At 37.8% G+C, this 23,559-nt stretch overlaps 1 protein-coding gene across 5 annotated transcripts in view; it reads left to right on the forward strand.

The window, feature by feature from the left end:
* The window catches only part of cacna1ab (calcium channel, voltage-dependent, P/Q type, alpha 1A subunit, b), an 89,208-nt gene that overhangs the window by 57,403 nt on the left and 8,246 nt on the right, over nt 1-23,559 (forward strand). For 2 of the 5 annotated variants that reach the window (XM_043252278.1, XM_043252280.1), the window contains 15 exons: nt 1,841-1,957; nt 2,305-2,370; nt 2,534-2,631; nt 2,902-3,070; nt 3,240-3,367; nt 5,645-5,741; nt 10,376-10,481; nt 11,486-11,593; nt 13,049-13,152; nt 15,071-15,177; nt 16,153-16,294; nt 17,862-17,981; nt 20,093-20,128; nt 21,611-21,833; nt 22,758-22,990. In XM_043252278.1, coding sequence (XP_043108213.1) covers nt 1,841-1,957; nt 2,305-2,370; nt 2,534-2,631; nt 2,902-3,070; nt 3,240-3,367; nt 5,645-5,741; nt 10,376-10,481; nt 11,486-11,593; nt 13,049-13,152; nt 15,071-15,177; nt 16,153-16,294; nt 17,862-17,981; nt 20,093-20,128; nt 21,611-21,833; nt 22,758-22,990 — 1,854 coding nt within the window. Of the gene's footprint in view, nt 1-1,840; nt 1,958-2,304; nt 2,371-2,533; nt 2,632-2,901; nt 3,071-3,239; nt 3,368-5,644; nt 5,742-6,622; nt 6,720-10,375; nt 10,482-11,485; nt 11,594-13,048; nt 13,153-15,070; nt 15,178-16,152; nt 16,295-17,861; nt 17,982-20,092; nt 20,129-21,610; nt 21,834-22,757; nt 22,991-23,559 lie in introns of all 5 variants that reach the window. The other 3 variants (XM_043252282.1, XM_043252281.1, XM_043252279.1) reach the window with 3 other exon arrangements.

Genomic DNA, 23,559 nt, shown 5'->3' on the forward strand with positions numbered 1-23,559 from the left:
CTGGAACAGCCAGCATAGTGAATCAATACCCACTGTGTTTGATTAATCAGCCTGTTGACTGTATCCATAACGACTTATTCCTGTTTTATCTTTTTACATGCTTTCTTTGTTCCTCTGATTTGTTGGCGATAAACCCATCCAATCCAAAACAAAACAAAAATGCACTATGAAACTCTCATATCTATCATCTCATGTGTACCCATCCGATCCCCTCACACACTCACTGTACATGTACGCCTCCATCTACTGCAACAACACATAGAATCCGGTTGGTTTGTAATTTTCTCTCGGCTCCTAATGCATCCATTACCCAAAATGCCTCTCCCTTCCCTCCCCACTTTCCTCAAAGCATGTGCTTCCAGTATGATGACCCATTACCCGAAAGATGCTTGACAGTTGGAAAAATGCTCATGTTAACACTCATATATTCTATTAGCCCTTAATACAATAGGACTGGGTGGTATGATGGTAAAAAAAAAGTGTCAGTTTACTGTCTTATACTATGGTAGTTTTATCCATACAGCTTTCAGTTAGCGGGCCAAAATGAGGAAAAGCTGTTGTGAATCTGATTTGAAGTTTAGAAGTGTAGAATTAAAATTAATACAGAAATATTTATTAACCATTTTTCAACAACTGCGTTGTAATTTAGACTATTACAGCAATCTAAACTGACTCATGTAAGCATTTAATCATACCGCCCACCCCAATACAAACACACTTATATATAAGTACTAAGGCCAATATGTAGTAAATTTAGTAGTAAATTTAACAAAATTAACATTTACCAAGAGATTTACCAATATGTATTCATAAGAGATTAAGACAAATTAGTAGACTATTGCTGTTACTGACCTGTAGTTCTAATCTGCCTAGTTACCGACTGACCAATGAGACCAATGAGTTTTTGTTTTTGCTTATAAAAATGCTTTTGCAATTTCAGTGAGTTACAGACGTTGTCATGCCATCGCTGAATGCCATGCACTTTAGCAAAAGCTGCATGATGACGCCTATTCTTTCATTACCTTATCTTTCCCCGTCTCATTCGCCTGTTCTGCACTACTGTAGTTCCTCCTCTGTATTGAAGAGGGCGCTGCATCTCACTCATAAATATTTGTGTATGCTGGAATGGGGGAGTGATCCTCAATAACCTGTCCACACAGTCGAGACAATTTATTATTTATTGTACCATGTCTGAACCCAATATTTCAAGTGAATATGTCAGTTGTGTTTAAACACAACTCTAAAATTTCGCGAGAAATAAAAAGACAGTTGGCATGAACTTTGTGTGGATTGGACCATTGAGAATTACATGACCAACACAGCCAATCCCCATTGGCTAATGTTGTCGGTATTCTTCTCTACTCTATGCCTGTATTTGCTAAATATTATAGTGCATCAGGCTGCTTTCATACTGTGCCTTGCCTGTCTCAACAGATCAGTGCATTTGATTAAAAAAAGTTTATGCTTTAATATATGATTGGATGATGACTGTAACAATTTATTCATTGTTTTTCTTAAGACCCCTTCTCAATTAATTTGGTCGTTTTTTTATATATATATATATAGTTTTATATAAAACCTTTTTTGTCAATTCCATTTTTGCCTTCCTTTTTTTACATTAGGTGTATTTATATGTATATAGAAGGTCAGCATTTATTTATTTATTTATTTTACTTGTATGTATTACTTTAATCCACTTTCTCTCTAAATAATTATTTTATTATTTTATTTGAAGAAAGAAAATTTAGATTCATCATCATTAAGTAAACCAATTGGCATTTTTTTTGGAACATTATCCTCTGTCTCTGTTTCTACATATGTGTCAATCTAATCTCCCCAGGATAACTTCATAAACCTGAGTTTTCTGAGACTCTTCCGAGCAGCACGTCTCATTAAACTCTTGAGGCAAGGCGAGACCATTCGCATTCTGCTGTGGACTTTTGTTCAGTCATTTAAGGTACAAAAAAGTCATATTTTATTTCACATCCACATTTCAGGCATTCTACAGTCCCACCTTATAGTTCTCCTTTAGAAATATTTCTTTGCATATTTTCTATATAATGAAAATAGCCTACTGTCCTACCTAAAAGGAGTGAATGGATACCAAAATTAGTTATTTGTCATCTGAGCATTCTGTAAATTGAGCTTATTTGAACATTTTTTAAAGAGTACATTATTCAAAAATAAACTATATGATCGTTGCAGTACATAATTTCATTTATCAAAACACATACACAGTCTTTCAGACCAAACTACTGTCCAATTTCTTTCCCTTTTCACGGTCTTTCTATCTGCTATTTACAGGCTCTGCCATATGTGTGCCTGCTTATTGCAATTCTGTTCTTCATCTATGCCATCATTGGCATGCAGGTAACAGCTGTTTTGTTTGAAATGAGTTTTAACATCATTGTAGGTTTCTAAAAATTGTAATAAAGGCAAAATTAACCTAAATAAGCTTAAGGTTGCTGAGAGATCTCATCTATGAGAGCGGTGATGTGTGCAGTAGTTTTATATTTTCTCTCTGATTCTGTAGTTGTTTGGGAACTTGAAGCTGAATGCAGAAGAAGGTAGTGCGATCAATGAACACAATAACTTCAGAACGTTCATCATGGCCCTGATGCTCCTCTTTAGGTCGGTCTTGTGTCTTTACCAGTGTTACTTTACTAAATATATAGTTTATATTTATTTAACAGTTATATAGTTATTATAGTTTATAACAACAGTTTTCTCTCTAATTCATTTATTGCTTCATTTTTAGCTTAAGGTTTTGTAGTTTTGTTTTGTGCTTTTTACGAATAAAAAATCTGTCTAGCATGTTTTGCAATTTCAATTTGAATTTTACTAAAGTTACTTGCAAAAGCATTATTTTCATGTTTCGTTATCTGTCTGTTTTTGTAACAGGAGCGCCACAGGCGAGGCCTGGCATGAGATCATGCTGGCATGTCTCGGAGGAATGGAGTGTGATAGAACCAACTTACCAATTAACGACGTAGATTCTTCAGTGCTAGAATGCGGCAGCAACTTTGCATATGTGTACTTTGTCTCTTTCATCTTCCTCTGTTCTTTCCTGGTGAGAACCCGCCTGTTTCTTTTCACCCTCCTTGACCTTAATCCCGCTTTTTTTGGGTTATTTTCTTTGTTTTACAGATGCATTTATTCTTTATTTATTGCTTCAAACAATAAATAATAGATTCTGTATGTTTTGAGGCTTGCATTGTGGGGTTTGTGTTTGTGTTTAGATGCTGAATCTCTTTGTCGCTGTCATCATGGATAACTTTGAGTACCTGACCAGGGACTCCTCCATTCTGGGTCCACATCATTTGGATGAGTATGTCAGGATTTGGGCAGAGTACGACCCAGCAGCCTGGTGAGCTAAACACATATCTATTGCACTTTTTCTCCCACTCAAACACACAAAACCACACATTTTATTATTTTTGGCAAACATGCAACCATTGATTTTTTACCTTTAAACTGTAGTTTTTAAAAAAGAAAACATATTCATTGCAAGTTAACAAACAGTATGACATTCTAAAGATACCTTATTTTGTCACAGATATATATGTGCACACAAACTAACTCAAAAAACAATCATTCTTCTCCATAGCTGCTGGCCCAGAGCCTCTTACATGTTTTGTTACTGAAAACATGCCATGAAAGTTCCATAATACTGTCCACAGTCACTCAAGACAAGACCCTGACAGATCTAAATCTCAATATGTCCAGTGATTGTCCTTATATCCCTCCTACTTTCCCCCGTCCCAGTGCTTGCCTCATTCTCGAGTGCTGTTCTGCAGGAGCCCATGAAGTTGGTCTGAAGGAAAGGATTCCTTTACCCTGCCCTGAGAAACCCTGTTTACCCTGTTGACAGTGCACGTCCGCTGATGATTGAGCAAAAGAAGGTTAACGATTGAACCAGGGTTGTGCGCCATTCAGAATATAATTAAACCATTTTATTATTATTATTATTATTATTCCAGATCAGTTCCATGAATCTGAATTGAATTTGAATTACAGTACCAAACGAGATGTAAAATTGCAATTTGAAAAATAAATAGCACTGAAATTAATTGAATATCAAAGAAACTAAAAACCAAACCTATGGTTTATAGACCTAATGGATGGATAGATGGCCATCTACAGACATTTGAGTTTACTAATAATGCATAATTACATCATATTAAAAAATTAACAGAATTTAATTTCCCTGAATGCATTACTTGCTGTGATTTTCTGTGACTTACAGTTCAGTACATTCCTCTTCCTGTCATTCCAATTTAAATTACAATTCATCTTTCTGTGGAATGTGGCTAATTCAATTCAAACTCATGAAATACAAGTGACCCCATTTTTACATTCTGAATTTTGCATAATCCAAACAATGCTTTGAACAAATGCTTTCATTCAAAGAGTCAGAAAGAAGGAAAAATATCTGCATTTTTACTACAGTATACATAATTATTAACGTAAAAATATTTTTTATGTGTAAAATATTTTTTACGTAAAACTTTAAAAAGGTAATGGAAAAACTAAGTGTAGAAAAATGTAAGATAAAATCCACGTCAAACCCCCTGCAAAAAAAATAAAAAATTGCGTGTGAGAACCGCAGCAAAAAATTAAGTGATTTAAAAGAACATAATGGAGAGAGCTGAACAGACCCTGTGCATGGCAGATTCTGACTTCACAATGACTTAATTCTACCATCTTTATGGTTCAGGTGTGCATGGCAAACATCTTCACAGACAAGCTGTCGCAGCTTATTTCTGTACTTGCCACTGCATACAAACGTTAACAAAATACACCTCATGTATTTTGACTGGTAAAGCCCACATAGCTGTCGCTGTATGCAGTTAAATTAAGTCATTGGACTCGCCAAGATGAGAGAGCCTCTCATGTGCACGGTCATATATCGGTGGATTCGTTTACTCCGCACCGTGACGGGGGGAGGATTCAGAACAGCACTAAAGATCATTCAGGGACAGCTTCATCATCATTTTTTTTTTTGGACTTAAAATTGGATCTGTTATTTCATTGCATTGCACATGCATAGGTGGGGTTTATTGACTGGATTTTGACATTCATTGAAATCTCAGATACAGTAACCCTCACATGCATGTTTAAATTTATCCAAGGCAATGGTCCCTTTTAAGCTGTCCAAGTCTGGATAATAGAAGTGAAATATTGCAGGTTTAAAATTTATTGACGTGTTTAGTATTATTTTTTGTAATTCTAAACTCCATTATTTATTTATTTTTTATAGAAAGACTCTTGCATCTTAGTATTAACTAATTTGTTGCGTCTAAATTACCGGATTTGAATTATTCCTCATCACAGTCTTATGAAAAGGATCCATTGCAGGAAGATTACAGTAAACACGTTTGTTAGCCTACAATCGTTTGGGCTGTCCTTTGAATGATCTGTTTTTCTATCGGTTTGAGGCAGTGGAACAGCCTCACTGGGTTTGGTCTGTGATTTGTCAATGGATATGTGTGCTTTTATTCTCTTGTTCTTTGTGCTCCTCTTCTTGTTTCTCTTTTTATTCCTTCTTCCTCTCCACCTCCTCTTTGGCTCTCTGGCTCTGTTTCTTCTCTCTCTCTTTTCCTGTGTGTGCCCCCTCTCTAACCTCCCTGTATTCTTCTTGCAGCGGGCGCATTCATTATAAGGATATGTACAGTTTATTGCGGGTTATCGACCCCCCGCTGGGCTTAGGCAAGAAATGTCCTCATAGGGTGGCCTGCAAGGTTTGGATCCTACTAAACAAAAAACTTAAGCACCTGCTCGCATTGAAGACTGGAATGAATGTTGCTTTTCTTTTCTTTTCGTTTACGTTTTCTTTAAGTTTTTTTTCTTTTTTTACTCTTCTCCACAGTTCTTCTTTTACTTGAAATTCCATTTTTGTTGTTTTATTCGCCATCTCTATATGCATTCTGATATGACAAATGAGAATGTGCGGGACAATGCAGACACCTTTTTAGAAGCATGACGTGCACTGCCATCGACAGCCAAGTCTGTATGAATCTCTCTGTGGAATGAATCACTCTAAACAGCCAATCAAAACAAAAGAAAAAGAAAAAATGAATCAGTCATTTTGTTATTTTTTTCTTTCTGCTTGCTGTTGAACCATGCCTTGGCAAACTGGGTGTAACAGTGTGCATTGTTCTTGTTTGGGGACGAAGTGAGGGTTGGGGATCAGAGGACTGCATTGACGTGACTACCATAGTTCACCACCAAGCAGCGGTGCTTTTCTTTGCCTGTTCGAAGCCCCACTGCAGTTCTATGGGACCGTCCCACGATCGCATAGAACAGTGTTTTCACTAGGACTAAAAACCAGCTTCCCCTCCTCCTGTTTAACCTCCAGCCAATCAAGAGCTCTCACGCTCTCAAAACCCCGCCCCTCGCCCAGGCCAAAACAATAACCTATGTGTCTTTGTTTTTCTTTCTTGCCGTTCTTATTTCCTCCTTCTTCCTCCTTTTTTGGTTTAAATCCCACCATCCTCCTCCGGTTTGTCCCATGATGTCTTTTCCTCCCCTCCATTGTTTCTCTTTTTGTCCGTCCCCACTCCCCCCCCATTTAATTTCTGGGGATCTCACCCCTCCCCTCCCACCCCACTCCCCCTTACAGCGGCAGGATCAGTTACAGTGATATGTATGAGATGCTCAGGCACATGTGTCCTCCGCTAGGCCTGGGGAAGAGGTGCCCAGCTCGGGTCGCCTACAAGGTTAGCGGCAGCAGCCCACCGTGGGTGCGCCACAGCCAATCAAAGCTGTCCGTTTTTTCTGTTAGTGTTGGTGTTGGTGAGCTGCTGTATCTTTCTTTTTACGTTGTGGGGTACCGGTGAAAGCGTTAGCCAGCTGACACATATATCCGGACGCACACATCCATTGGAGAGCGGGAACGGAGGGTACCTTGTCAGCCCTTCTGCACCGTACTCAAATACTCAGATGGAAAGGATTTTATTGTGACCGTAACAGGAACTCTTTGCCAGTTCTTAGCCATCCTTTGTGATTATGACTTCACATATATGTTAAAATCAACATGAAATCGAAATAGAACTTTTAGTTTCTTAATACAATTACATTGCTCTTATTCATTGGCCTAATATTATTCAGTAAAAAAAAGCTTAATTTTTTTTTTTTTTTATCAAATTTTAAGTAGTTTCACCTCTACGTAAACTAGTAAATAAAATCAGGTCAGCTTCTTCTTTGTTCTCGCTTAATATTCTGTTCCTCTCATAAATATCACATTGCAAAATTAAATTGGGGTGCCAGTGCCATTTCATGTTGACTTTAACTAGAAAACATGGAACATTGTTTTATTTCCCTGGATGCTTTCTTTAAATATAGATATGAAGGATATAGACACAGTCTGTGTGCGTGTACAGAAGGACTGGGAAGGATCGTGTGCCTTTGGTCCTCTGTGTCTCTCCCTCCAGTGGATGATTTTTAAAGTCTACATATATCCATTTTGTATGATTTAGACAGGTGACACTTTTGTAGGTTCAGTCTTTAGACTCACTTTGTCTTTTTGATTTTTTTTTTTCAGCAAATCCACTAGAATCACAGAGAAGCTTTTTCACCTGTCCTTCGTTTGATTCTGTCAATGCAGTTCTGACCTGTTTCCGTTCCCCTCTCTCTTTCTCTCTTACTGTCTCTTGCTCTATCTCTTCTTTTCCCTACATTCCTCCAGTTTGCGTTTTCAGCCACTACATCTTTACATCCCTGTACAATAATCATTTTCTTGCTCTCTTCCTCTTTTACTTCCTGTCGTCTATCTTTCATTCCTTAACTTTAAATCAGCATGCTTCTTAATTATGCAAATTGTAAAGATCTCAATGCATCCTTGTGTGACAGAAACATCCTGTCTTTTTACATGTTATGTTCATCATATTAAGGCTATGGACCTTACGTTGAATGATTACAAAGCCATTTCTTGTCTTTTTTTCACATCACTCATTTTGCAGTTGGAGGCTGTAATCAATTTCTCATAAGTCACAGTGCAGAGGTTTTTAGGTGTTTATGTTTATACTATGTCCAAAACCGTGGTTTGTTCCCACATTATTCACTTGTAGGTAATACCGTATACACTACCGTTCAAAAGTTTGACATTAAGATTTTTTGTATTTGATTACAAATAGAGTACAATATTATTGAAATATTATTATAGTTTATCTTTTGTCATATTGATACTTTTTAAATATTTAAATATATTTAAAATGTATCAATATGACAAAAGATAAACTGCAATAATATTTCAATAATATTGTACTTTTTTGATTCGCAAAAATGAATGGCAATAATGAATTTGTCACGTGATCCTTCAAATGCTGTAAACATTTTTTAGAAGTCTATAATTGAACGTTCAAAAGAACAGCATGTGTTTGAAATGGAATAGAAATATGGATGAGTGTACTTGAAAGTAATACAGAAAATGTGCACGTTCCTGAGGTAAAAAAGTGACTTGAAATCTCATCGGACCATTTCGACCAAGATTGAACAATATTGGGTTTTTTTGTGTTTTTGTCCCTGTTCACTCTACAAAAGAAACTATTTTAAGCCCCAAAATAAATACATGAATAATTCAGATTCTGGATCATGACTTTTCCAAGTAATGTTTTCTAGAGTTTTTGCCCAGTTGATTATACTTGGGCGGACTATCTGTATTTTGCATTTAATTGAATGGCATCTACACTATGATCTAATGAACAACTTACTCTATGTTAGACATTTTGCAAAATATAGTTTATTTACGACCTCACAAAGCTTTGCTGAGACTCCCTTCACTCCAATCTCTTCTTTTCACTTTCCTCGCTCTTTTATTGTTTTCCCTCATCTCAAACAAACAGCATTCTTCTAGTTCTCTCTTTCTCCTCTCAGACTTTCTCTCTATCCATTGCCAAGCACACCACTCCCCCCTTTCTCATTATTTTTATATGTGATACATATCTCATGGCTTTCCAGTCTGAAGTGAACTAACTTCTATACCTGTTGCCCCCTAATCCAGTCCTACACCTCTCGGTGTACAACACAGCCATTTTTCCTCTTTAACTCTGTAGGGAATGCCACCCCTTATCTGACCTTCAAAAAAAACTGCACCCGTTTTGCATCGAGAGATCAGAAAAAAAGGAAAAAAAAAAAAAGACAATGCAATTAACCCTATGAGATATAACCCAAAGAAAGATAAAGATGCTAAACAAACCCAAAAATACAAGTGGTCAATGAAAGATGAAATGATACTCTCTGTGCGCGGCTGCACTGCTCTTGTTCTGTGAGGGGTGGGGAGGGAGGAGGGGGGTGCATGCAATGCATGCTGCATGGAGTAGGGGTTGATGTCTGGGTGGGCCGGGACCGGTGGGTAGGGCGGATTGTACCATTGCTGAACTCTGATTAGGGTGCTGCATTGCATGTGCTTTTGCATGGCCATCGCTGGAACTCGGCACATGCTCGTTGGTATCTACACCTGCCAGGAACGACGGACTCGTCTGAAATGGGCACATGACTATACACAGGCTCACAATCACATGCTCACTTTCTCACACTAACGCCATGTTGTGTGCTTGTGTGTTCCAGTTCCATAAAGGTACATCCAATGCATGAAACCGGCATCTAAAAACTACTTTTTATGTGCCCTTTCGTTCATTGGTTTTTCCAAAATGTATGAACTCCAACAGGTAGGGGGAGCTCTTTAGCAGTAGCCTTTTGTGATACATTTGTGACATTTGTGTCCTCAGCCTTTGCTAGCTGATTTAAGATTAATTGATTGCACACTTCCTAAAAACTATAAGCACACGTCATGATGTAGAAACATGAATTAGATGCAGAATATCAAATCGAGTGGCAGTCGCAAAAAATACATGCTTATCAGAGTGATATGAGATCAGTTTTCACAGGCAGAGGAACACTGATGATGATGATGATGAAGCAATGACTTCATCCCATGTTATACTGCTCCACTTATCTGTGAGGGCTCCAATTAAGTCACTTAATTGATGTGTATGTACTGTATATGTTCTATGAGATGTGTGAATGGTTCATTCACACATTACAAGGCTGCAGATTGTTGGTCAATTATTTGTCAGTCTAAGAAAACTGCTCTCACAGATGCCAACTTGTGTGGTTGTATGAGTATCACCAAAAGAAATGGTGGATATTTGTACCCAACCACTGCATCAAAAGAAACTACAGTCAAAACTACAATCAAATGGCTGATTTAATCTCCTTAAGTGAACTTAATCTCCTGCAATTTGTGTGGCCTGTAATTTATTTTTTGGCTACAAACTGCTGAGCTCCCCAAGCCTTTCTTAGCCCACCAAAACATCTGATTGGAGGTTTAACTTACACAGCCCCGCCCTCATCCCCTCTGATTGGCTCTTCACAGAGACTGCTACGCATGGACCTCCCCGTTGCAGATGACAACACGGTGCATTTCAACTCCACTTTGATGGCTTTGATTCGCACAGCTCTGGACATCAAAATTGCTAAGGGTACAGAACCATATACCTTTTTGTTTTTTCTTTTGACGTTTTCTATCTTTTATTTGTCCAAAAAATAAAACCTAAACATAAGTATCAGAAAAACCAACCTGGTCTCAGTTTCAAAAAGAAATGTCCTCTGAGTGGCACTAAAACACAGGTTCATCACATGAACCCTGGCACATTTTGTTTTGCGTTGATAGAGGTATGTATTGCGGCAGTTCAGAATTGAAATATCCGTGCACTGTTGATAAAAGTTAATGCTCTTTTATGTTGGTAATATGCCCTGCACCAAATCCAACCCTAAACCTACATGATAGAATTAATAAATGCAAATTTTTTTTTTTGTCACACAGTAGTTACACAGTATTAACAGAGCTCCTCACCTCTAAAGTACGTCTCTGTACTCTGTGAGCTACTGAACAAACTATTGTCTATGATAACCCATACATATGGAGCTGGATATGTGTGATTCTACCGTTCAGGATGTTTTTTTTTTAAGTCATATCATGATATTCTTCAAGTAATTGTCTGAAAGTTACGCTTTATTAATTGGAACTCTGTAAATTTGTGTGAAGCTGAAAAAAGTGTCAGAGTTTTAGTGCCTCTAGTGTTCCTTTCTTCTAGAAACAGTGATATGTACTTATTGATACATATTTTGGGTCTCACTAAAAAGTGCACCAAGGTACGTTTATGCCATGATACCAGGTAGAGAAAAACTTGACTTTTGTACTACAGTATTTGACTTTATCTTTTTCTTCTTTTTTAATTTTTTTTTTATTATTAACAAAACACCCTTTCCTTTGTGTTTGTATGTTTTGTGAATATTATAAACATATTTTTGCAATGTTTATATATATATATATATTATGTGTGTGTATATATATATATATATATATATATATATATATATATATATATATTGCATTGATGCTTTTGGTGTATTGGTATGTTTTGTTTATCTGTGCATGCGTATGTGTGTGTATGTATCCTGCCCTGACATCATATGCTTACAGGAGGCGCAGACAAACACCAGATGGACGCCGAGCTCCGTAAGGAAATGATGGCAATTTGGCCAAATCTCTCCCAGAAGAACCTGGATCTGCTGGTAACACCACACAAGTGTAAGTTGCAGATGGGTTTGTAGAAAAAAAAAAGTAGATCGAAGATCACCAATTCATCAGAGAACAGCTTCTCTCAGTCCACACCGCTCAGCACCCTCTGATCAGGCAAAACTTTCACAACCTTTAACTAACCCTTCTCCTGTAACCACATGGCAAATCAACATCTTGCTCTGCTAATGACCTCATTAAATACTGCTTTACCATATGAATGCTATTTAAAATTATTTTGTCTCACAGCTATATGATTTATTGCTTATAATGCCTTATATCTGTTTGCTTTTAAATAATTCTCACTCCACTTCTAAACTACATACCCCCTTTTTCCTCAACATCTTTCATTTTCTCCCTCTTTCTTTGTTCATTGCCTGTTATCAGGGGGTGCCTCGCTATAGACGGATCCTCTATAGAAGTCTTTTCACTCCAGCACGTGTAAAGCACAAAGCTGGCCTTAACCTCCAGACCACAGAGCCTCAAAAACAGTGTAGCCCGAGATATTACCTTATTTTTTTACAGATGTTAAAGACTTTTACATTTTAATATGATGACTGTGCATAGTATCTATGAAAAATACTTTTTTATGCTTTCCTTTAGCATGTTTTCTTTGTTAATTTTGAATTTAAGCATGCTTTAGAGTTATTTCCAGGATTTATTGTCTTTCCTTGGGGGATTCATGCCATTTTACTATGAAATTGTACTTAAAGAAAAGTGTTTAATGTGAAGGGATTTCTTTGTCATATATGGCAGCTCAAAATTTTTCACATTTATATGTTCTGTGTCTCATTCAAACTCTGGATGCCGCTGCAGAGATTTGATGAAAAATTTGAGCTCCCCACGAAACAGTGTAATCCTAGCATTCTGTTATTGTTGCCTCATTCGTGGCATGTATTCATAGTGTAATGGCTTTTGAGTCCCTGTAGGAATGTAATGCAGGCTGTAAATGGTTCTTGAGAAAAATAAGAGGTTCTTTAATTAATGAGGATCTGACTGTGAAAAGACTATCAGCTCTGTGGTGTTCTGTATTTGTTGATGTACTTTGTCTAGTGTCTGTTGTGTAAAAAGTGTATTGTGTGTTTCTATGTTGTTGTATATACAGTTGCACCAGAAAGTATTTGGACACTTAAGCCATTTGGTAGAAGATTCATCAGTAATTTCTTTGTTGTAAAACTGTGAATTAAGAGTATTTATTCACACTTTTGGGCAGCTGTGTTTGTGAAATTTGTCATGTAATTTGTTGTTTACCTGTTGTCCAGTTTCTCAGTCCCAGATTAAAACTCATTCTGGCCTTTGAAGAACTTCTGTTGATTCAACTTCTGAGGTCATGAGTTTTGTCTGTGTCTGAGAAGCTAGACCTTTGTGTTTGTGGCATGTCTTGTCTCCAACTCCCATTCCCCTCTCGGCTCAGGGTCCCATTCCTCCCCGGTCTAATTGTGCAGGGTAACTTTTTCATCCTCTCAGCAGCGACAGACCTGACAGTGGGCAAGATCTACGCTGCCATGATGATCATGGAGTACTACCGGCAGAGCAAGGCCAAAAAGCTGCAGGCGCTTCGTGAGGAGCAGGTACCACTTCAGACAAACAAACAAATGCCAAGTCCGCTCTCTAGCTTTGCTAATCAACACTGGTAAAAACACATTTTATTGATTCGTGCCTGTCCACACGGCTATTCTAAATTTCTTACCTTCACATTTATTGGCTATGTCTGAAATGTATTTAAAAATATTAACCTAAAATTCAAGTTCTAATTTCTAAAAGTAATCATTGCCTTTTTAGACTCATTATGAAAAAAATCACTCATTGGTAGGTTTATACAGTAATTGTTATGAGATATCCCAAAAAAGCAAACTATGTATATAGGCAGTTAAGCCACACAGCTAACTGTAGTTTCAGGCACAGCCAATGTCTCTTTCACTCTATTTTTAAGATAAAATGATCCCTTATTAGATACACACTGCTGTTAAAAAGTATGGGGTCTATAGTTTTTTGTTCTGTTGTTTTTGTTCAAAGGCTGCATTTATTTGATCGAAAATGCAGTTAACCAGAAGTACTGTGAAGTATTATTACAAATGTTTTCTATTTGAATATATTTAAAAATGCATTTCATTCATTTGATGCTAAAGCTGAATTTTCAGCTTGAAAAAAATGTAATATTAATATTTAATATTTATACTTAATATTTTTGTAGAAAGTGTGATAATGTTTTTAGGATAATTTGATAAATAAAAAGTTTTTAAATGTCTTTGCTGTCGTCTGTAACTTTCGATTAATATAATGCATTCTTGCTAAATATAACAATATCATTTTTTTTTATCTTATCGATCCCAAACTTTTGAACAGTAGTGTATGTCACTTCCTACATGGAGCGCTATGTTTGAAAAGACGCACATGCAAACCATTAGATATTTTAGTGCTTTTATGGCATGGAACTAAAAACACTGATAATATACAAGATTTTATTTACAGAGTTAGAGCATGCTTAAAAACACGCGCAGTAGTGTTGCAGGTTATATGCAATGATGAATGATACAACATGGCCTTTTGTCAGTGTCACTCCTGTCCCCTTCCCTAAAAACGCTCCCATCCTGTACAGGCACAGTGTCCATAGTTTCTGCCTGAATTTTCAATTAAGTAATATTTGAAGCCTGGCTCAAAGAGCATGGACACTCTGCCAACATCAGGGAATGGTCTAAATATATGTCTGTGTCTTGCCTCACCTGATTCCCTGTCCGTCTCTTTACCTGTCATACTTCACTTGACTGTATCTGTACCTCAGCACCATCCTCTCAACATCAGCTTCACTTTTGTGGCTGTCTCACTCTCTATATCCATCCCTGATGTCTGTATATCTATGTCTGTCAACTTGTTTGCATTTGAACTAATTCTTTGTGATCTTTCCTCCTTTATTCCATTCTTTTTGGTATATTGAATCCAACCTCTTGTTATTTTTTGTGTCTTGTGTTATTTTCTTTGTCTCGTCTTCCTTCATTTGTTGATTGGTGAGGTTGTCACTAACATGGAATCTTTTCTCCCTCCGTGTGGACACCTTTTGTCTAGCCAAATATGTTCATTAATGGATGTTGAGGGGAGGTTCTTGGTGTAACCTTTGGGCTACCACGGTTTCTGAGATTTCTAGTGTTTGTAGTTTAAGTTTCACCCACACAGAGCATGTAGTTCTGCAAATACGAACCTCAGATCTTTACTGTAGCATGCCCAAATTGTTACAACCACCCATATCTTGCGGTGGGTTGGATGGAAATGCCTTGAGCCATCGGCACCTACCTAGACAGCACAGCCCCAATGGAGGACTCCATTCAGGTTGGCGAGGGCACAGAAGGACTCCGTTTCCCATGATGCCCTCTGGGGGACCTCTGCTGTCTGGTACCCCACCACCTGTGAAATGCACGGTGGCTTGTGTGTGTTACCCCATATCCCATGAGTGTGTCTGATCCCAGCTGCAGGCCATGTTCGTATCTCACACAGAACCGAACGCCATTAATGTTTCAGCGCATGGAGCCATCCCCGAGCCAGGAAGGGGGACAGGGGGTGAACGGTCTCCCTGAGCTGCCGCAAGAACCTGTCAACAGCCTGTGAGTAGCATCCTAAATAGTCAAGTCATGAACGAAAAATACTTTTAAGACATTTATTAATCTGAGTTCATATTCATTGCAGCATTTACTTATATATTATTAAAATCCAAAGTTTTGTCTGTTAATATAAATTAATGGACCTGAACTAACATGAACTAATGATGAACATTTGTATTTTTATTAATTAACATGAACAAAGATTAATAAATACTATTGTTAGTTAACATTAGTTACTGCATTAATTCATGTTGACCAATGGACATTATCGCAAAGTGTTATTGCTTTAAGTTTAATCTTTCTGAGTGAGTCTCATAAAATCCCAAAATTTCATTACAGAAATTCTAGATTTAATAAAAGTGTACATTACAGATAGCACTTCTTTGAAGTACTGTATAGGCATTTAAATAAGATATTTATTGTGTATATATATATATATATATATATAAAAAAGATCATGTATTTCATATCAATATATTTAATGAACAACATTTTTCTTAAAAATAAACATGCGTTTGTTAATTGTAATAAATGGTTTGACAGCATTAAAATAAATATATATTTTATATTTAACTATAGTTAATTCACTTGAAAAAAAATAATTTTGGAGCAAAATATCACCTGAATCTGAGAGGTTTTATGAGATTCACCTGTTTCAGCTGGTGCTCTTTGTCTCCTTTTTCTCTGCTTAGCTTTGCTTTAATTGTTGTCTTTCTTCTTCTCCTTATAGGCTGCACTTCTGCTCTTTCTTTGTTTTCCCGTCTCTCAGCTGTCGCTCCTCTATCATTGCGTTTCGATTCTTCGATACACGTCTATCTGCTCTTGTGTTAATTCTGCTATTTTTACATATAAACATTTGTAATAGTGTTTTTGTACTATTTTTGTCTGCAAAAGGCATTTTGTGTAAATTGCTTTTGTGTAAGTGCGTGTGTGAGTGAGTAAATGAATTAGCCAGCCAACATCTATTCTCTGGGTTAGGCCTCCAGAGGGTGGAATGAGCGAGAGCCAGTCGTGGGTGACGTCACGAGCCCAGGAAATGTTCCAGAAGCCTGTTCCAGAAAACTGGAACCCCGACAGACCGTATCCTGATGACCATCACGACAGCCGTCACAATCCACAGGTAATATCGTAGGCCCTCAGATCAGAAAGGCAATTTTGTCTTGTTTAGATCTGAAATAAAACATTTGGCTTGGAACTCGTCGAAGCAGCCGTGAATATATCAGCTTCTCTCAGCCTTTGGTACTGTAAGAATCGTGTGCTGTTTAGACGATCACTGTCTTCCCAGCCATCGTCGTGTTTTGGCTGCTTTTGGACACACTTCTCATTCATATTATCACTCGTTCTATCTCTTCTGTCTCTGTCGGTCTGTAGCTCACCTCTTTATCTGTCTGATGAATCATTCTGATGAACTTCACTGCCCATTGTAGACCATTTGTATAGACCCCTTCCACTTCTGCCAGACTGCGGGGGTGTTTCACTGCTTGCCTGCTTCCTCACTGTCTGCTGGATTGTACCAAACCCCCTCCAGACTCTCATCTCTCCTTCAGTGTGACTCTTCTCTGTAGCTAAGCAGTCATCCGACCCTGATGTTTCCCTGCACTAGCCACTCATCCTAATACTATGAAGCAAAGGAGATGCTGAATAAACAGATTTAGGCATAATGAGCATGTTGGAAAGTACTTAAACCTGTAGTGGGCAATCAGACAGGGTCAGCGTGCACCTAGTCTCAGCATGCAAGAGATCTGTAAACGAGAGCCGTGACCTGACCCGATCCAACCAGTACTGTGTGTTCTACTTCCTCTTTTCCTTATGGATATGTATGCAAAACAAGTTATGGTAAATTTGTAATATTCATTTGTTTTTCCGTTACTTACAAAGCCAGAATATATAATGCCATAAAAATTGCATAGTTAAAAGATTATCAGGGGTTAGATCAGTGAAGAAAGTTAGATTGGTAAAGACAAAGAGTCCATGTTAAGTTTAGTTTACAAACAAAACTCAATCTCTTTTCGTTTGCTCTCCCAACAATATGAATATTTTTAATATTTAATAATATCAATTTGTATTATCTTAATCTTTATTTTACCTTTTAATAGGCCAAATCTGAAACCACTCAATTTCTTTTTATTTCCTTTCATCACTTTGATATATATGCAGAATGGTTTGTTAAATTATTCGTAAATTTAAACTGTTACATAAACCAGAACAGCAGCTTTTATTTTAGTTTAGTTTTACAACGTCACAAGGAAACATACCTGAATTTGAAGTAGCTTAATTATGTCTTCTACATTTTATTTAGGATTTAGAAGAAAATATAACGTTAATGTGATATATTTGAGCTGTACTGATTTCATTCTTTAAATACATACAAAAAGCAAACATTGATTTGCCACTTTTCTGTGTACATAAGACTGCCCCTTCCTGTTAAAGTTGGCAGTTCTAGGCTGGAATAAGCTGTGATGTGGGCTGATGGTCAGAGACTAGTGTGCACCTATTCTCTTATTCAACTCTGTTAGTGATATGCATCATTTTGAATGGCTAATAACTAGCTCGGGTTAATCTAATATTCAGATCAACTGCACTTTTGCGCAAAATATTGCCCTCTACTGGTTTATCGCATCCGATAGAGCTGTAGGCCGGTGAAGCAGGCATCAGCCCGGCCCACATGCTGTTGCTCTGTTTTGCAGACGGTAGAAATGAGAGAGATTGGGCCTGTTGGGGACGGTTACTCGGACACTGAGCCCTATCACCCAATGGAAGGGCATGGGCGGACCATCTCCATGCCACGCCTCTCAGCAGACAACCAAGTGAGCACCTTCATCCTTTCATCCACCCCTTCATCCATTTCGTCTTTCCACCTTTTATCTGTTATCCATTCCCAATATCCGTCCTCAGTCAGTTATCCAGCTAACAGCCTTTGACAGCTTCAGTTGGGGGAACCAAACTTCAAAAGTTTGGTGTGCTGTCATGCTAACAAGTCAACAAATGCTAGCATGTCTTTGTCAAAGGGCACATGGATAAGTGGCTACCACCCTGACCTTCACTTCACACATGCATGGCTGTGTGTGTGTGTGTGTGAGAGAGAGAGAGAGAGAAAGAGAGCGAGAGAGAGAGAGAGTTGGTTCTATGCATAATCATAACACCCTAGCTCAATTTCAAGAAAACCTTGGTGTGTCTGGTGTGTACTGCCTCCGGAGCTGGATTTGAGGTAGTGACTGAAGTAACAGAAAACAGCCTGTGCCTAATAACAAAATGTATGTGAAACATTTTTGCAATTTAAATAGCTGTTATTTATTTTAATGAATTTAAAAATGTATTTCTGTGATGGCAAAATTCAGCCAAAATTCAGTGTCACATGGTCCTACAGAAATGATTCCAATATGCCAAAAAGTGCCGAAGAAATACTTCTTGTTGTAATTAAACAGTTATTGTAATAAAAGTTACCTTATTGCAAAAAAAACAGTTGCACAGATTAATATTTTTATGAAAACTGTAATAAATATAAAATTCAAAATAATTTTATTTTCTTTACTTCGTTATTTAAATTAAACATTTGAAAATACTTCATTTTCGAAATGCAATAATTTAAGAAAACATTTGCCAAATGCGTTTCTTATTCCATTTGTAAGTCGAGTAAAAGAAAAGAGTTATAAGACAGTTCACATATAAAAGGATCCAGTTAAGTGTAGACTAAATTTAAGACACATCCCTTGAATCCCAAAAAAGGCAGAAATTAAGTATGCATAGCTACTGTGATCCTTTGAAGCACTACCACAAATCAACCTCTGGAGGCAGTAACATGCTCAAAACATTTGATTCTGCAAGCCTACACCCACAACACATCACATACAAACAAATACACTATTGTGCTATAATGCATAAATGTGTACACACACACACTGCATTTCTTACCCTGACATAACCCCCATGATCTCTTGGTTGACTCTCCTTTGGAGATGTGTCTGGATTTGGCAGTTTGTCCAAGTGTGTTTAAGACAAGTGTGAGGGAGTCGTGTGTCTCTGTTTGAAGTGTGTGTGAAGGTGAGCTAAACATAGGCACTGTAGAATCTAGTAAGTATCTGCTAGAATCAGTATGTTCACTTGTGTGTTGGAAGTGTTGTACAGTACACACCAGGAAGTGTGAGGATCTAAAGTCTGTTTGTGCGTGTCGTGTAAAGCTGTAACGTAGATGTGGTTGTTGTTCTTGTGACTCACTCTTGTCTAACACTGCTCTGCCCCACAGAGTGTGCGTTCTGCTGCGGTAAGTGTGTTAGTGTGCTTCATATCTTCCTCTACACTCGCTCAATTTTTGTCTTTTTTCTCTTTCCTTTTCCTTCTCCTCCCCCCAACCCCTTCCTGTCAATGCCTGTGTGTTTCTGTGCTCTCTCTCAAATTAAAATGGGGATCACTATTTTTCTCCCTCTTTCTCTTGTCCACTTTGCTTTTAATCTCTCCTTTAATCTTGTTTTTTTTTGTCTCTGTTTAAACCCATAATGCATTGTGGTTTTCTATTCCCTTTTTCCTTCTTTCCATTTTCACTTCCTTCCTTTTCCATTTTACTTGTTTTCGTTGTTTACCTTTTTGTCCTTATTTCCTTTTTACTTTCTTTCTTTGTTTTGGTCTTTCTTTTCTTCCTTTTAATTGACTCCTTTTCTTCATGCTTTCCTCTTTTCTTTTTCTTACTTCTTTTGTTTATTTTGAATTTGTCACCATTTTCATGTCATATTTCTTTGCCCCTTGATTTCCTTCTCACCTTTTCCTTTCTTCCTTCCTTTTTTCCTTGTTCCATTTCGTCTTCCTTTATTTTCCCCCTCCCTCTTTCTCTTTCTCACACACTTTCTCTGCTGTGCTCTGTGTATCGTCCCGTGGTCTCATGCGTGTGTCCTGTTCTACGCACCGTCTGTCTGCTGTTCAACAGCGACGGAGACACAGGCCGCGAGGAAGTAACCTCAGTGTATGTACCGTCTCTGGCTTTCTGCCTCTTCTTCATGCTCCCCCTTGTTCTCTCTCTTACTTTGTCTGTTTTAGGAGTCTGCGTCTCTCTTTATGTCTTGATGTCACACTGAACTTTTTCATGCCATCCTTCTTGTTATTCACCCTCTTTTCCTGTTTTTCCTTTGTATATTCTGTTCGTCGCTGTACCTTTCTCTTTCTATACCTTTTTCCTGTCCACTTATGCAGCCCTATATCCCTGTGTGTGTGTGTGTGTGTGTGTGTGTGTGTGTGTGTGTGTGTGTGTGTGTGTGTGTGTGTGTGTGTGTGTGTGTGTGTGTGTGTGTGTGTGTGTGTGTGTGTGTGTGTGTGTGTGTGAGTGTGTGTGTGTGTGTGAGTGTGTGTGTGAGTGTGCGTGTCTGCCTGTGTCTTATCTCTGTTTCTGGTCCTGTGGACATAGGAAGCTTTCGCTGTCTCGTAGTTCTTGACGCATGGATTTCAAACAGGAACACCTGCTGCCTATAACGGTCTTGTTGTTAGCATGTTTCAGTCAGGCGCATGGCATAAAGCATTATGTGTGTGAGAGAAAAGAAGAGTGTGAAGGGATATTTTCGTTTTCAGATCATGTTTTGATGCAGAAGAGCATTATGTGCCAAGTATGTCTTTGTGTGTTCACACATGCTATAGATTGTCGTGTTGACCATCATGTGTCCGGGTGTGTGTGCATGGACAGATGTGCTGAACTTCTTTTGGCTGGATTGGGTTCTGTGTGCTCAGCTATGGCAGAGAAATTTATTGGTTCCGCTTGAATTAGAAAAGCTGCAGTGCATGTAAGGCATGATCTATCTATCTATCTATCTATCTATCTATCTATCTATCTATCTATCTATCTATCTATCTATCTATCTATCTATCTATCTGTCTGTCTGTCTTTGTCTGTCTGTCTGTCTTTCTATCTATTTGTCTATCTATCTATCTATCTATCTATCTATCTATCTATCTATCTATCTATCTATCTATCTATCTATCTATCTATCTATCTATCTATCTGTCTGTCTGTCTGTCTGTCTGCCTTTGTATTTGTATGGTTTCTATCTATCTATCTATCTATCTATCTATCTATCTATCTATCTATCTATCTATCTATCTATCTATCTATCTATCTATCTATCTATCTATCTATCTATCTATTTATTGGTCTACCTGTCTATCTCTCATTCTTTCTTGCTCTCTCAATCACAAATTGTCCATTTCTCTATATATTACTATTTCTTCTGTCTTCACTGAGCATGACAGATATACCTGTGCCTTGGTTTTCTCAGTGGGTGTGGAATGGGCTGAGTGTTAACCAGATTACGTTCAAATGTTTTCAATCCTGCACACATATGTGCTCGTCACACTGCATACAATCAAGCTGCTCTGTGAAAACATATCAATGTGAACTTCTGTCCTTTCCCACTCTTTTTCTACCTTCTTTTTTTCTACCTTGTTTCTTTCTCTGTAGACCATCACAGACACGAGTCCAATGCGCCGCTCTACGTCTTCACTGGTTCACGGACGTTCAGGACGAGGTGTGCGATTGGATGATTACTCTCTTGAACGGGTGGTGTCAGAAGAGGGTCACCGGCACGGTCCACGAAGAAGAGAACGGGATCGAGACCGGGAAAGAGACCGCAGTCACCGCACCTCAGAGAGATCACTCGCTCGCTATACAGATGCAGACACAGGTCACACACACAAAAGATAACTAACTTTTTGTGGTTGTTTTTTTTCCTTTACACATTCTGCATTGCTCTAATTATGCAAAATGTCTTAAAGGGGTCATCGGATGCCTAATTTTCACAAGTTGATATCATTCTTCTATGACGAGTCATAATGAAAAGTCTTTAACATACTTTGGTTAAAAATTGATTAAAAGGGTGAACATGTGACGTGACGTGACATGAAAATCAACTCGAGAAATCAACTCGTTTTTTTAAGTTTTTTATGCTTGTGTCCACTTTGGCTGTATTTGAGAACAGAGTAAAAAAATTTGTTGTCTTTCAATTCTTCTTTTTGTGGTTTAAATTCGTTTATGCTTTTATAATGGCAAATTAATCTGTGAATCACATGCGTGCCAATCAGCAATTGTGGGAGTGGTAAGAATCTGAGAAAAGCTTGATTTGCCCAAGAGGTTATTATTTTTTGGGGACACTGGATGGATTTTTAGCGTTAACACACATTTTAGCTCAAACAAGATGTAAAAGTGAATTTTGCATCCAATGACCCATTTAATAAAAGGTTTAATACCTTGTAGGAACAATATTACTTTTCATTTCCATTAACAATTAGGTACATTTTGAAGCATGGCAGCTGGTACAACCTGGTCCTTAGTTTGTCATGAGCTGGTTTAAGCTGATACTGAGCAGGAGCTAGATGCTTAGAACCAGTACAGGACCAGCTAAACCCACCCTGAAACCAGCTACCATGCCTCAAAACTTGCCTAACCAGCATAATTGGACTTTTTCAATAGGGCTCTCTGTTCTCCCAAAAAATGCCATTTTGTCATTTGAAAACCTTTTATAATCCATCCTCAATTTGACAGCCACTGGGTTTGATGTTCTTGCTGTCTAAAGTGCTTTCTCGTATCATTTTTGCGTTGGCTTTGACAGGTCTGGGCACGGATCTTAGCACCACTACACAATCAGGTGACCTCCCACCTAAAGAGAGAGAACGAGAACGGGGTCGAGCAAAAGACCGTCGCCACCACCACCATCATCATCATCACCACAGCTCCGTGGATAAAGAGCGGTACGGTCATGAGCGCGACTACCACCGTCATCCTCACGACAGATCTGATCGCCACTGGTCCCGCTCACCGAGTGAGGGGAGAGGGCATAGACAGGTGGGGCACACACTCACTGAAAGAACACTTTCATTTGATACACAAATTCAACATTCATTTTAAAAGTGACTCATAATAGTACATAAAGGTGATTAAATGTTTTTCATTTACTGATCTACACTTATCATTTTAATCGAGGTATCTTGCTCTGTAATTTACTTTAACCCAAACATTTCCCACCTTTCTTCTGGCTATTGTCTGGTGGTTGAAAAAGCCTTTGATATGATTATAGTTTCTGTTTATAATTTATTCACATGTAAAATAAGCAACAGCACTTATTAGCTTCAGATTTGCAGTCCAGTCTAATATAGTTTGCTTTTAATTTAAAAAAAAATATTTATAGTGAGATCCTGAAGCTTTATGCATCCAAACAACACCGCAAAATTTGTGGGCAGTCATGCTCATTTTAAAATGAGGAGTTGCAATTTATTTCTAGTAGATAGTCTTTTTGGACTGGAGGATGTTTTATAATGAAAGCTAGTGTATGTTTATATAAGACATTAAACATTTTTATTTATTTTTTTTAGGTCTGGTAACAATAGCATTAAAAGTTTGAGTACTAACAGAGG

The sequence above is a fragment of the Puntigrus tetrazona genome, chromosome 11 (genome assembly GCF_018831695.1).
Source record: "Puntigrus tetrazona isolate hp1 chromosome 11, ASM1883169v1, whole genome shotgun sequence".
NCBI lineage: Eukaryota > Metazoa > Chordata > Actinopteri > Cypriniformes > Cyprinidae > Puntigrus > Puntigrus tetrazona.